The sequence below is a fragment of the Macaca fascicularis genome, chromosome 14 (assembly GCF_037993035.2).
Source record: "Macaca fascicularis isolate 582-1 chromosome 14, T2T-MFA8v1.1".
Lineage (NCBI taxonomy): Eukaryota > Metazoa > Chordata > Mammalia > Primates > Cercopithecidae > Macaca > Macaca fascicularis.
The window spans coordinates 47,229,087-47,239,470 of record NC_088388.1 but is presented as its reverse complement, the minus strand read 5'-3'; the positions used below and the strand labels follow the sequence as shown (position 1 = coordinate 47,239,470).

The following is a 10,384-nucleotide window of genomic DNA, read 5'->3' as shown; positions in this document are numbered from 1 at the left end:
TTGGGCTTATTAAGGTTTCATGGATCTTTCCTAAAGTTCAATAAAGGAGAGAAAAATTATGCAACAAATTTTATTTAGCAGTCCCAACATTCAGCACAAAAAGTTTACAGAGGATAGAAAGTGCATTAATAAAAGCCAGTCTTTACCAAAAGAAAACAGAAAATATATTATTGATTCAAAATATTTTACACTTGAATGATAAACTGCAATAACTTATTCTGGGCACCTACTGATAAGAGAAAGGAAGAGAAGAAAAGAATACTTTAAGAAGAGCTCAACTTCCAGCTGGTATCAGAGAAGTCAGTAGAGGTCACTGAGACCGGCAGTCTTTCTTGCTTTTTGCATTAGTGCCCTCAGCTGGAACTGTTTACGGGACAGAAGACGTACATGCTGGGAGGGGAAAAAAATTTGAATAGTTTAGAATGGCTTTGATTTAGGCCCAGTCATAAAATATCAGACAATTTGTAACCTAGATAGGATCTAAGAACCCTAACTCAACCTGTCAACCTTTGGAAAGAATACCTCATTACATGTGGCTTTTAAACTTCATATTATAAAGGCTTACTCAACAGGGAAAGCATTACATTGCAGGATCTGGCTCAGGAGTTTGACTTACACTTTCTTTTCCTAAGCCATGCCACTCAAGCAAGAGATTGTACAGAAAGAGTCCTCTCTTGGGTCTCTGGTTTACATCCAGCCATTCTTGTGGTTATACCACTTCTGAGGCACATAGTTTGGCCATTCCCCCATAGTGAGGAGACAGGCAAGATCAGCACATGACCTGACCTGGCTCCAGCTGCAGCTGGATCAAATATCCCAAGGGTGGCTGCTATTATTCCTAAAACCATGTTCTCCATGACCCAAGAGACAGCAGTAGCCAAACTTCACTTACTAGATTTTCCTCTGTACAACAGCATTAAGCTTGAGACAACTTTCATTCAAGAGGGCTTGAAAGGACAGCCTGATACCTTGAAGGGCTGTCTGATGTGGGAAAACTGGTCTAAAGTTATATAACTCTAAGAAAATTAACAGATAAAAAATGGAGGTGGCACAATCAGTGATCTCAGGTGGTATGACCTCAAAGAACCAATGGAAATCTGATCGTGCCTCCTGATCCACCCAGGCACAGAATTACACTCATCTTAATGCTGCCTGGTGGATAGAGAACTGCAGCCACCAGCCCACTTTTCTTCCCCTGCTCAGATCAATCCTCAGTACTCTGTAGGTAAAAAGATGGCACAAAACCCTACATCTCATTTGCTGTCTTTTGGGAAGATAAAGAATCTTAATTCACACTACAGAGAAACTCTCTTGGTTTGTGGTTTGCAAGGTCAGGGTCTCTACAGCCCAAGTTAAAAAATCTTGGAAAGTAAAATGAAGACATACCTTCAGGAAGACATCCAGGTCTATCACTCCCCTTCTCAAGGCTTCTCCCAAGTAAAAGATAGTGTCTTCAATAGCGTTTTCTTCTGCATACAAATTCAGGATCTGTTTGTATAAGGGAGCTGTGGGAATGATAACTTCATCGATATCATTGTTTTCAGACTGATTTTCCATTTTCTCCAGAGCAGAACTGAGTTCTTCATCCTTCTTTTTCAAAAGTTCTATGTTTTTATCAACCTCGGCCTGAAAACAGAACAGTCCAAGCATTATTAATTGTACATAATTATCCACTTATCAGACATCTACAACACTTCACAGAAAAAGGTGGGCTAATAACCATGTTTAAATAACTCATGGATGAGAATCATGTTTCAGATAGCACCCTGGTCAAAGGTAGAGGAAAAGATGTGATCTATGCTGAGTGAAATACAGTAATGATGGAGATATCCTGAGCTGACCACTTTCAGAGACGGTAACAAGCTTGTCACTTGTCAGTGACAAATGATCCTGCAAACTAAGCCGTCAGACAAGATACTTTCCAGCAGAAGGTTCCTTTACATAGAAAATCATAAGAGGTTTTTCTTCTCAGCAAGTAGGCATCTGCCATAGGAGAGTAACTTTCCCGTCTATGAAGAGGATTCAATGCATAGAGGCCCAAATGTCTGTATTCTAATCACAAAGTATCACACGCAGGTGATGGCTGTAGGCTCTGAGTTGTATTGGTGTCACTTTCCTGAATTCTAAAAATTGGCTACTTCGAAGCTCATTTTATAATCTAGAACCACTTTGTAAGGCTAATGGGTACATACAAATCACTTTCCACAGCGCCCTCAACCTTCTAAGAATTCTTGACTCTTCCATCAAAAAGGCACATTTACTGGAATAAATTCTCCCTCATGGGGATGAAAATGGAGCATGAAATTGGCATTTCAATTATGCTGATGCCTCCACTTTATCATCATTAAGCAAAGCCACAGGGCTGACTTACACATGGACTCTCCAAGGCACAGCTGTCTGTTATAAATATGAGAAAGCTTAAAGAGCTGAAGGTTGCATATGCTATGTTTATATGTAGCTCTTTAGCCAACCAAGTATCTCTGGATTCTTGTGAAAGTTCCCCGAACATACTTTTAAAGATGGCTCACACAACCTTTGGAAACAATAAAACAGTACTGTCCTTTTAAGTCTGCACCTAGGATGTAGAGATCTTTATCATGGCTTAGAGCTCTCAACTTATTTCCTAGTAACTGGCAACATCAACCACTCAAACAGTCCTCCGTTGGGTTAAAACATCATTTCCTAGGGCAAAGGTGTGTTATGGTCTGGCTGTGTCCCCACCTAAATCTCAACTTGAATTTTATCTCACAGAAAGGGACCTGTGAAGGGGCGGAGGCGGTAATGGAATCATGGGAGCCGGTCTTTCCTATGCTATTCTCATGATAGTGAATAAATCTCACAAGATCTGATGAGTTTATCAGAGGTTTCCACTTTTGCTTCCTCCTCATTTCCTCTTGCCACCACCATGTAAGAAGTGCCTTTTGGTTGGGTGTGGTGGCTCATGCCTATAATCCCAACACTTTGGGAGGCCAAGGTGGGCAGATCACTTGAGATCAGGAGTTCGCGACGAGCCTGGCCAACATGATGATACCCCGTCTCTACTAAAAAATACAAAAATTAGCCAGGCATGGTGACAGGCACCTGTAATCCCAGCTACTGGGATTAAATAAATAAGGAGGCTGAGGCAGGAGAATCGCTTGAACCTGGGGGGTAGAGGTTGCAGTGAGCCAAGATCATACCACTTCACTCCAGCCTGAGCAAGAGTGAGACTCTCTCAAAAAAAAAAAAAAAAAAAAGAAATGCCTTTTCCCTCCCACCATGATTCTGAGGCCTCCCCAGCCATGTGGAACTGTAAGTCCAATTAAACCTCTTTTTCTCCCCAGTCTCGGATGTGTCTTTATCAGCAACATGAAAATGGACTGATACAAGGTGCAAACAAAATGGTCTAAATATTATTCCCCTCCCAATCAAAGACCAAATACCAGACATAGGCTCCACTGTAAACAAAGCTATAAAAAATTACATTCACATGTCTAAAGATGCCTATAATTTTCTGAACTCCTATTATGCCCACAACATCCAGGATACATATAGAACACTTTGCCATGGCTACAATTCAATCCAAAACTTTTAAGTCTTTAATGAGTCACTTACTACTTCTTGATCTAAACGGGTAACCATCTCTTCCAGTTTTTGGTGACCCTTTTTCAGGTCTTCTTCTGTTCGTTTCAAGGCATTGAGCTCTGCCTGGGCACGATCCATTTCCTCCTTCATCCGCCATCTCAGTTTGTCACTGACCGCTGAGATGAGAGAGGCTCGGATGGTGTCCTCGCTGATTGTGCCATCCCTACTGGGACCTGCAGGAAACAGAGGCAAAAAACACTTGCTTACTTCCCAAGTTCCTTCTATTCGTCTCACAGGAACCTTCAGAAAAGAGGGCAATATGAACCGACACTTTCAAAATGTGAGGAAAGAAAAAAATTATGTTTCATCAGAAACAATGTAAAAAATCTGAGTTGATTCAGAAATACTTGCCCTGAAAGAGATTACTATTAATCCATGTTAAACCCAGTTTCCCTATTCATAGCCCAAACAATTAGCTATTTTCTCAATGAGACAGAGGCTATATCCCTACCAATTGCAATTATTCCTAAATCACCAACAAATGGCACGATAATTTCCACCAAGGAAAAACATTTGATGCAGGCAAAGTCCAATATCAGGCTTCATTGCTAAGCTGAAGGAGACAGGTGCCCATTGTAGCAGCCAGTGAGGACTGAGAATGGGCAGTTTCCCTAAACGAATGTACAGTTTAATAAGGCTCCCCTCTGTAAGACTTTCACTCCTTCACCCTTTACCAACAGGACAGAATGGATAAACAAAAAAGAATGACATCCAAAAATTCAACAGCTGATAAAGTGTTTATTCCCAGATTATTCTCTTCCAAATGTCCCTTCCTAATCAGTGTATTATATAATTTCCATGCATATTTCAGATCAAATAAACATCCCCTGGATATTTTCTTCAAAAAGGTCTCCTTTTTAATATAAAGGTTGGGTATTCTTTTTTTTTTTTTTTTTTTTTGAGACGGAGTCATGCTCTGTCGCCCAGGCTGGAGTGCAGTGGCCGGATCTCAGCTCACTGCAAGCTCCGCCTCCCGGGTACACGCCATTCTCCTGCCTCAGCCTCCCAAGTAGCTGGGACTACAGGCACCCGCCACTTCGCCCGGCTAGTTTTTTGTATTTTTTAGTAGAGACAGGGTTTCACCGTGTTAGCCAGGATGGTCTCGATCTCCTGACCTCATGATCCGCCCGTCTCGGCCTCCCAAAGTGCTGGGATTACAGGCTTGAGCCACCGCGCCCGGCCAAAGGTTGGGTATTCTTTATGACTATCAGTGTTCTTCAGTTATTGTCCTAAATCAGCAAAAGTGTAAATGGCATTTTGACTTAATTATGTTTGATTATAAAATACTATGTGAGGACATAAGTATATTTAACCTTAATTGCCTTTTTTTTGAGATGGTGTCTCACTCTGTCACCCAGGCTGTAGTACAGTGACATGATCTCGGCTCACTGCAACCTCTACCTCCTGGGTTCAAGCAACTCTCCTGCCTCAGCCTCCCGAGTAGCTGGGATTTCAGGCACACATTACACATCACAATGCCCGGCTAATTTTTGTATTTTTAGTAGAGATGGGGTTTCACCATGTTGGCCAGGCTGGTCTCAAACTTCTGACCTCAAATGATCCACCTGCCTGGCCTCCCAAAGTGCTGGGATCATAGGTTTGAGCCACTGAGCCTGGCCTTAATTCCTTCTTAACTCCTGAAGTTCTCTTTAGCATCTTCCCACAAAGGCAAAAACCTTCAACACATCTCCAAAGAAGACTGAAACCATTAATGGGTGCCTCCGACTCTCGTTTCTCCCACTTCTTTTGGAACAAGAATCCTAACCCCTTTATTTACATGCCTGATTCCTCACTGTTCACAAGTATAAACTTCCCTTTCTCAGCAAGACAGCTTGCTTTCTTCCAGATCCTTCCGAAGGACCAGATGCTTTTAAGCTTGTACCTACTTCTCTAATTCCAATGAGTCTAAGTCCAACAACTGCTTTTACGATTATGCTTTTGTTCTTATTCTCTGGTTAAGGCTCTTAGCTAAGTTAAGGCCCATTTATTCACTTCTCTTACCAGCCCCAAACCGTGGGTCATCTTTGAAGCCCTATTCTCTCTAGTGTGTTTACATCCTCTGAGGTCAACTCCAGTCTTAGCCAACATCACTCTCTAATTCATGCACATTCTCAATAGAAGTGATATCCCCCAACAACTGGGCAAAAATTGGTTTGAGGTGGAAAAAAAAAGTCTTGTTCTTATGTATAAAGCAGAGATATCCATACAGTACCTAAACAGATACACAGTATAATCAACATTTGTCGGGGGTGGGAATTGTTAGGGGAAAAAAGTCTAAAAAGTCTTCCTAGGAGGGTGACAATGAAAAAAAAAAAAAAAGTTAGGAAACACTGCTGAAATTCATCTGTGATCTTGTTTTTCAACTAGATGTTTTGTTGCTACTGTAAACTTCTACTTGCTGGCCTTGTCACTACCATTCCAATCTCTTTTCTTTTTCTTTTTTTTTTTTTTTTTGAGACGGAGTCTTGCTCTGTTGCCCAGGCTGGAGTACAGTGGCACAATTTGGGCTCACTGCAACCTCTGCCTCCCAGGTTCAAGTGATTCTCCTGCCTCAGCCTCCCAAGTAGCTGCAATATAGGCATGCACCACCACACCTAGCTAATTTTTCTATTTTTGGTAGAGATGGGGTTTCGCCATGTTGGCCAGGCTGGTCTCAAACTCCTGACCTCAAGTGATCTGCCTGCTTCATCCTCCCAAAGTGCTGGGATTATAGGCATGAGCCACTGAGCGTGGCCTTATCCCCATCTTATTCTTAAACTTAAGATCCACATCAGCTACATTTAAATTAAGCTAAACACAACCTATGAAAAGCAAACTTCCTGAAAGCCTTGTGAATTACCTGGGTCTTCTAATTACCTGTTAGATGATCCTGCTTTTTACCAAAACCATCAACAAACTCTGTCAACAAACTCTGTCTAAGCCATTCTAAACTAACAAAAAAGTTTAATGCTCTCAAATATCAGATCCCATCTTCTCTCTACCATTAAATTATGGTGAAAGCTAATCTTTGCCAATGATCTTTCCTCCATTAACAATAATTCCCAAAATATCAGCACAACAACTAGAATCTGCTCTCTCTTAACAGTTATCACTACACTTATTAGTTTAAAAACCTATTTTCTGAAGGAAAGGACTCTATAATCCTTATTATGCAGCCTAAATCCTAAATGTTAAGGGTGGCAAACTGTTGCTGAATGATTTCCTGAAATCAACAGAATTGGTTATCTTCTAGGAGTCCTACAGAAAAGGCTCAGATGGTTAGAAGTCCTTAGGATGTGCTTTTTTGGAAACTTTCCTTCTCTTGCCTTCTGCTGGAATGTAGAAGAAGGTAATTATTAAAATTGTTTATAAATATACAAGTGCTCAAAAATAAATAGTAAGGTGGTATTAAACCAAATGAAAGAACTCATCAGTATCTCTACTACCTGAAAATCAGAAAAGTGAACTGCTAAAACTCTACTGCTTTGAAGGCATGTGGTTGGAAAGAGTGCTGAAAAGTCATTACTAGAGTAAAATATTTAAAATTATGGATTTCCAAGGCCAGGTGCAGTGGCTCAAGCCTGTAATCCCAGCACTTTGGGAAGCCGAAGCAGGCGGATCACAGTTCGAGACCAGCCTGACCAACATGGTGAAACCATGTTTCTACTAAAAATACAAAAATTAGCTGGGCGTGGCACACGCCTATAATCCCAGCTACTCAGGAGGCTGAGGCAGGAGAATCACTTGAACCCAGGAGGCGGAAGTAGAAGTGAGCTGAGATTGCGCCATTGTACTCCAGCCTGGGCGACAAAGCAAGACACCATCTCAAAATAAAATATAAAAAATAAATAAAATTATGGATTTCAGTAACAGTGACAGGAGGCAGCCAAATGCCTGGGCAGATGGGGTGGGTCCCCGGTGAAACACCACCTTCAAGCCAAAAACAGCCGAAAGGCTGAAAGATTGGACTGTAGGTTCTGGATGAAACCCCTGACATAGAGTGAGAACTTCTATTCCTGTTTGCTCACCCTTTCCCATTGATTCCTTCTAAATAATGCCTTTTAACCAATCAAATGTTACCTTTTCCAATACTACCTATGGCCTACCCTGATTTCCTAAGAGCCCCTAAGAAGCCCCAGGACTCTGGGAACTTTCCCACCTTTGGGTAGGGGAACCACCCCCGTGTCTCCTTTCCACTGAAAGCTATTTCATCACTCAATAAAACTCCCTGTCTTGCTCACGCTTTGATTGTCAGTGCATCCTCATTCTTTCTGGGCACAGGACAAGAACTTGGGAACCAGTGGGTAAGCCAGACTCGGCCCAAGTGGGCCGAGTGGGAGGGCTGTCTCCTGCAGCAGGAAGCATGGTTGAGGGAGGCCCAGGCAGGGTGTCGCTGGTCAGAGGTCCCTGGCTTGCAGACTGAGAAGAAAATCTTGCATCATCAACACTATCACTGCTTCACTTTATTCAAACAATTTTGCCCAACCAGCCACCATAATTCAGTGCTAAGCCCCTTCGGCAGTTAAATTCTTTAAATATTTCTGTCCCCAAGGGAACATCCAAATTCTTTAGCATAGAATACTACCATAATTCCCATAATTCAATCTCTTGGACTTGCTTTGGTTTCCATTTTTGCCAGGGAGGGGAAAACTGATTTATAATTTTGGTCTCTCACAACAAATTCGAAGGATGAGAAAAAATGTAAACTGCAATACAGTTTGAGAAAACTACTAAAACACCTTAACACAAGGAAGAATAAACATGAGATCTTTGCTGTAACCATTAAAATGCTTTTTCTAGTAGAGAGGTAGTCTCTCAATGTTGCTCAGGCTGGTCTCAAATTCCAGGCTCAAGCTATCCTCCTGCCTCAGCCTCCTGGAGTGCTGGGATTACAGGCATGAGCCACTGTGCCTGGCATCCCACCTATTTGCTATTGCAAAAAAACAAAAACGAAAGAAACAAAAAACCTCAAAGTATAGGAATCTGCTATAATACCTGGTTTGTAACAGGAGTGATGGCCCAGCTCATGCTTCAGTGAGCATACATCCTCCTTTTCCATTGCTACATGTTGCCCATCTCATCTTCAATATTATAGTATCAGGCAGGAAGCTTTTGGCAGATCTTAATTTTTTTTTTCTTTTGTGTTCAGGTATTTTTTGTTTTCAACTGATAAAATTTTTATTTCACTTTGAATTTTTACACTTTTCCTGATTATTCTGTGTAAGGTGAAACTAGAACTGTTTAAAAGACATACACAAACCTAGTACATCAATAACTGGGGATTTTTCTTTTTTGCTATACTATTTTCACAACCACGGGTGTGCTTGCTAGGCAATATAATCATCACAGAAGAAAATGTTAGGCGGAAAACTGGTTAAGGAAAAACAGAGCAAGAAAAGAGCTACCAGATATACAAACAGGCTCAGTTCCACATGCACTACTTTATTTTCAAGGGCCAACTATTAACTGCACATTTTTGTTCAGCTAGAAAGGTGGGATTTTTGTTTTTTCTTTCTTTGGTTTGTTTTAAATCAGTACATGAGTTTTTCTTTTCTCATTTCAGCAGATGGACAAACAGATGGACTCTACAGCTAAGTGGAATGTTAAAGGTAGAGGGGTGATATTGTGAGACTGATAGGCCTATTATCAATTCTCTTCACTGCAGTGTCCATGCAACTTCCCTGAATACAGGGTCTCATTAAAACATATCTGAGAGCTGAGCTGGATGAGTGCAACTGGAAGACTTGGTGAGGGGCACTAAAAAGCATGATCAGGGCCAGCCTCAATACAGGGAGAAGTCAGGGATATTTAAAAATACTTTCTTGATTCAGATCCTGGTAAGACTGAAGAGCAACACCGTGTTGAGAACTGGAGGAAGACAGAGCTCTGGTGCCAGAGGCTCTTCTCAAGTCTTTAAAGCCAGGCTTGCTCACCAAGGTGCTCACTAATGTCTCTCTCCCCTGCCCATATACAGCATTAAAAAGTGAAAAAAAAGATAAAGATAGAATTCAAAAAGCAAAAAAAGTAAGGAAGCAGAGGGACAGAAATTTAGGAAGGAAGATAAAACCAAAGTCAACAGTCAAAAAGGATAGTGGGGGGCCGAGTACGGTGGCTCATGCCTGTAATCCCAGCACTATGGGAGGCCGAGGAGGGTGGATCATGCGGTCAAGAGATCGAGACCATCCTGGCCAACATGGTGAAACCCCATCTCTACTAAAAATACAAAAATTAGCTGGGGATGGTGGCGCGTACCTATAGTCCCAGCTACTTGGGAGGCTGAGGCAGGAGAATCGCTGGAACCTGGGAGGCGGAGGCTGCAGCGAGCCAAGATCACGCCACTGCACTCCAGCCTGACAAAAGAGCAAGACTCCAGCTCAAAAAAAAAAAAAAAAGAATGTTTAGATTTAAAAATTTAAAAGTCGCATGCCACGAAGAACCTGAAAACTGAGTACTCCTCAAGTGAAAGGTAATCTCTACGGAACATCATTCTTCTTTTTTTTTTGGAGATGAGGTCTCCCTATGTTGCCCAGGCTGCAGTGCAGTTATTCACAGGTGCAGCCAAAAGGCACTGCAGCCTTAAACTCCTACGCTCAGGCGATCCTCCTGCCTCAGCCTCCCAAGTAGTTAGGACTATATGCATGCACCACCATGCCTGACTCAGAAGGTTATTCTTAAAGATATTATCCAGGAAGCAGGTAAGGTCATTCATAAAACACACGGCTTTTTTCTTTAGCTAGTGTTAACGAAAATAGATTCCATTATTGAAGCACAAGTTGCAAAC

The 10,384-nt window shown here is 41.7% G+C and overlaps 1 protein-coding gene across 8 annotated transcripts in view; it reads right to left on the bottom strand.

The window, feature by feature from the left end:
• Window positions 1-56: 56 nt before the first annotated feature.
• TSG101 (tumor susceptibility 101) overlaps window positions 57-10,384 on the bottom strand; it is a 51,497-nt gene continuing 41,169 nt past the window's right edge. For all 8 annotated transcript variants that reach the window (XM_065528408.1, XM_065528407.1, XM_074014080.1 and 5 more), the window contains 3 exons: window positions 3,595-3,797; window positions 1,387-1,626; window positions 57-390 (listed from right to left, as the gene is read on the bottom strand). In XM_065528408.1, coding sequence (XP_065384480.1) covers window positions 301-390; window positions 1,387-1,626; window positions 3,595-3,797 — 533 coding nt within the window. In that variant the 3' untranslated portion in view covers window positions 57-300. The remainder of the gene's footprint in view (window positions 391-1,386; window positions 1,627-3,594; window positions 3,798-10,384) is intronic.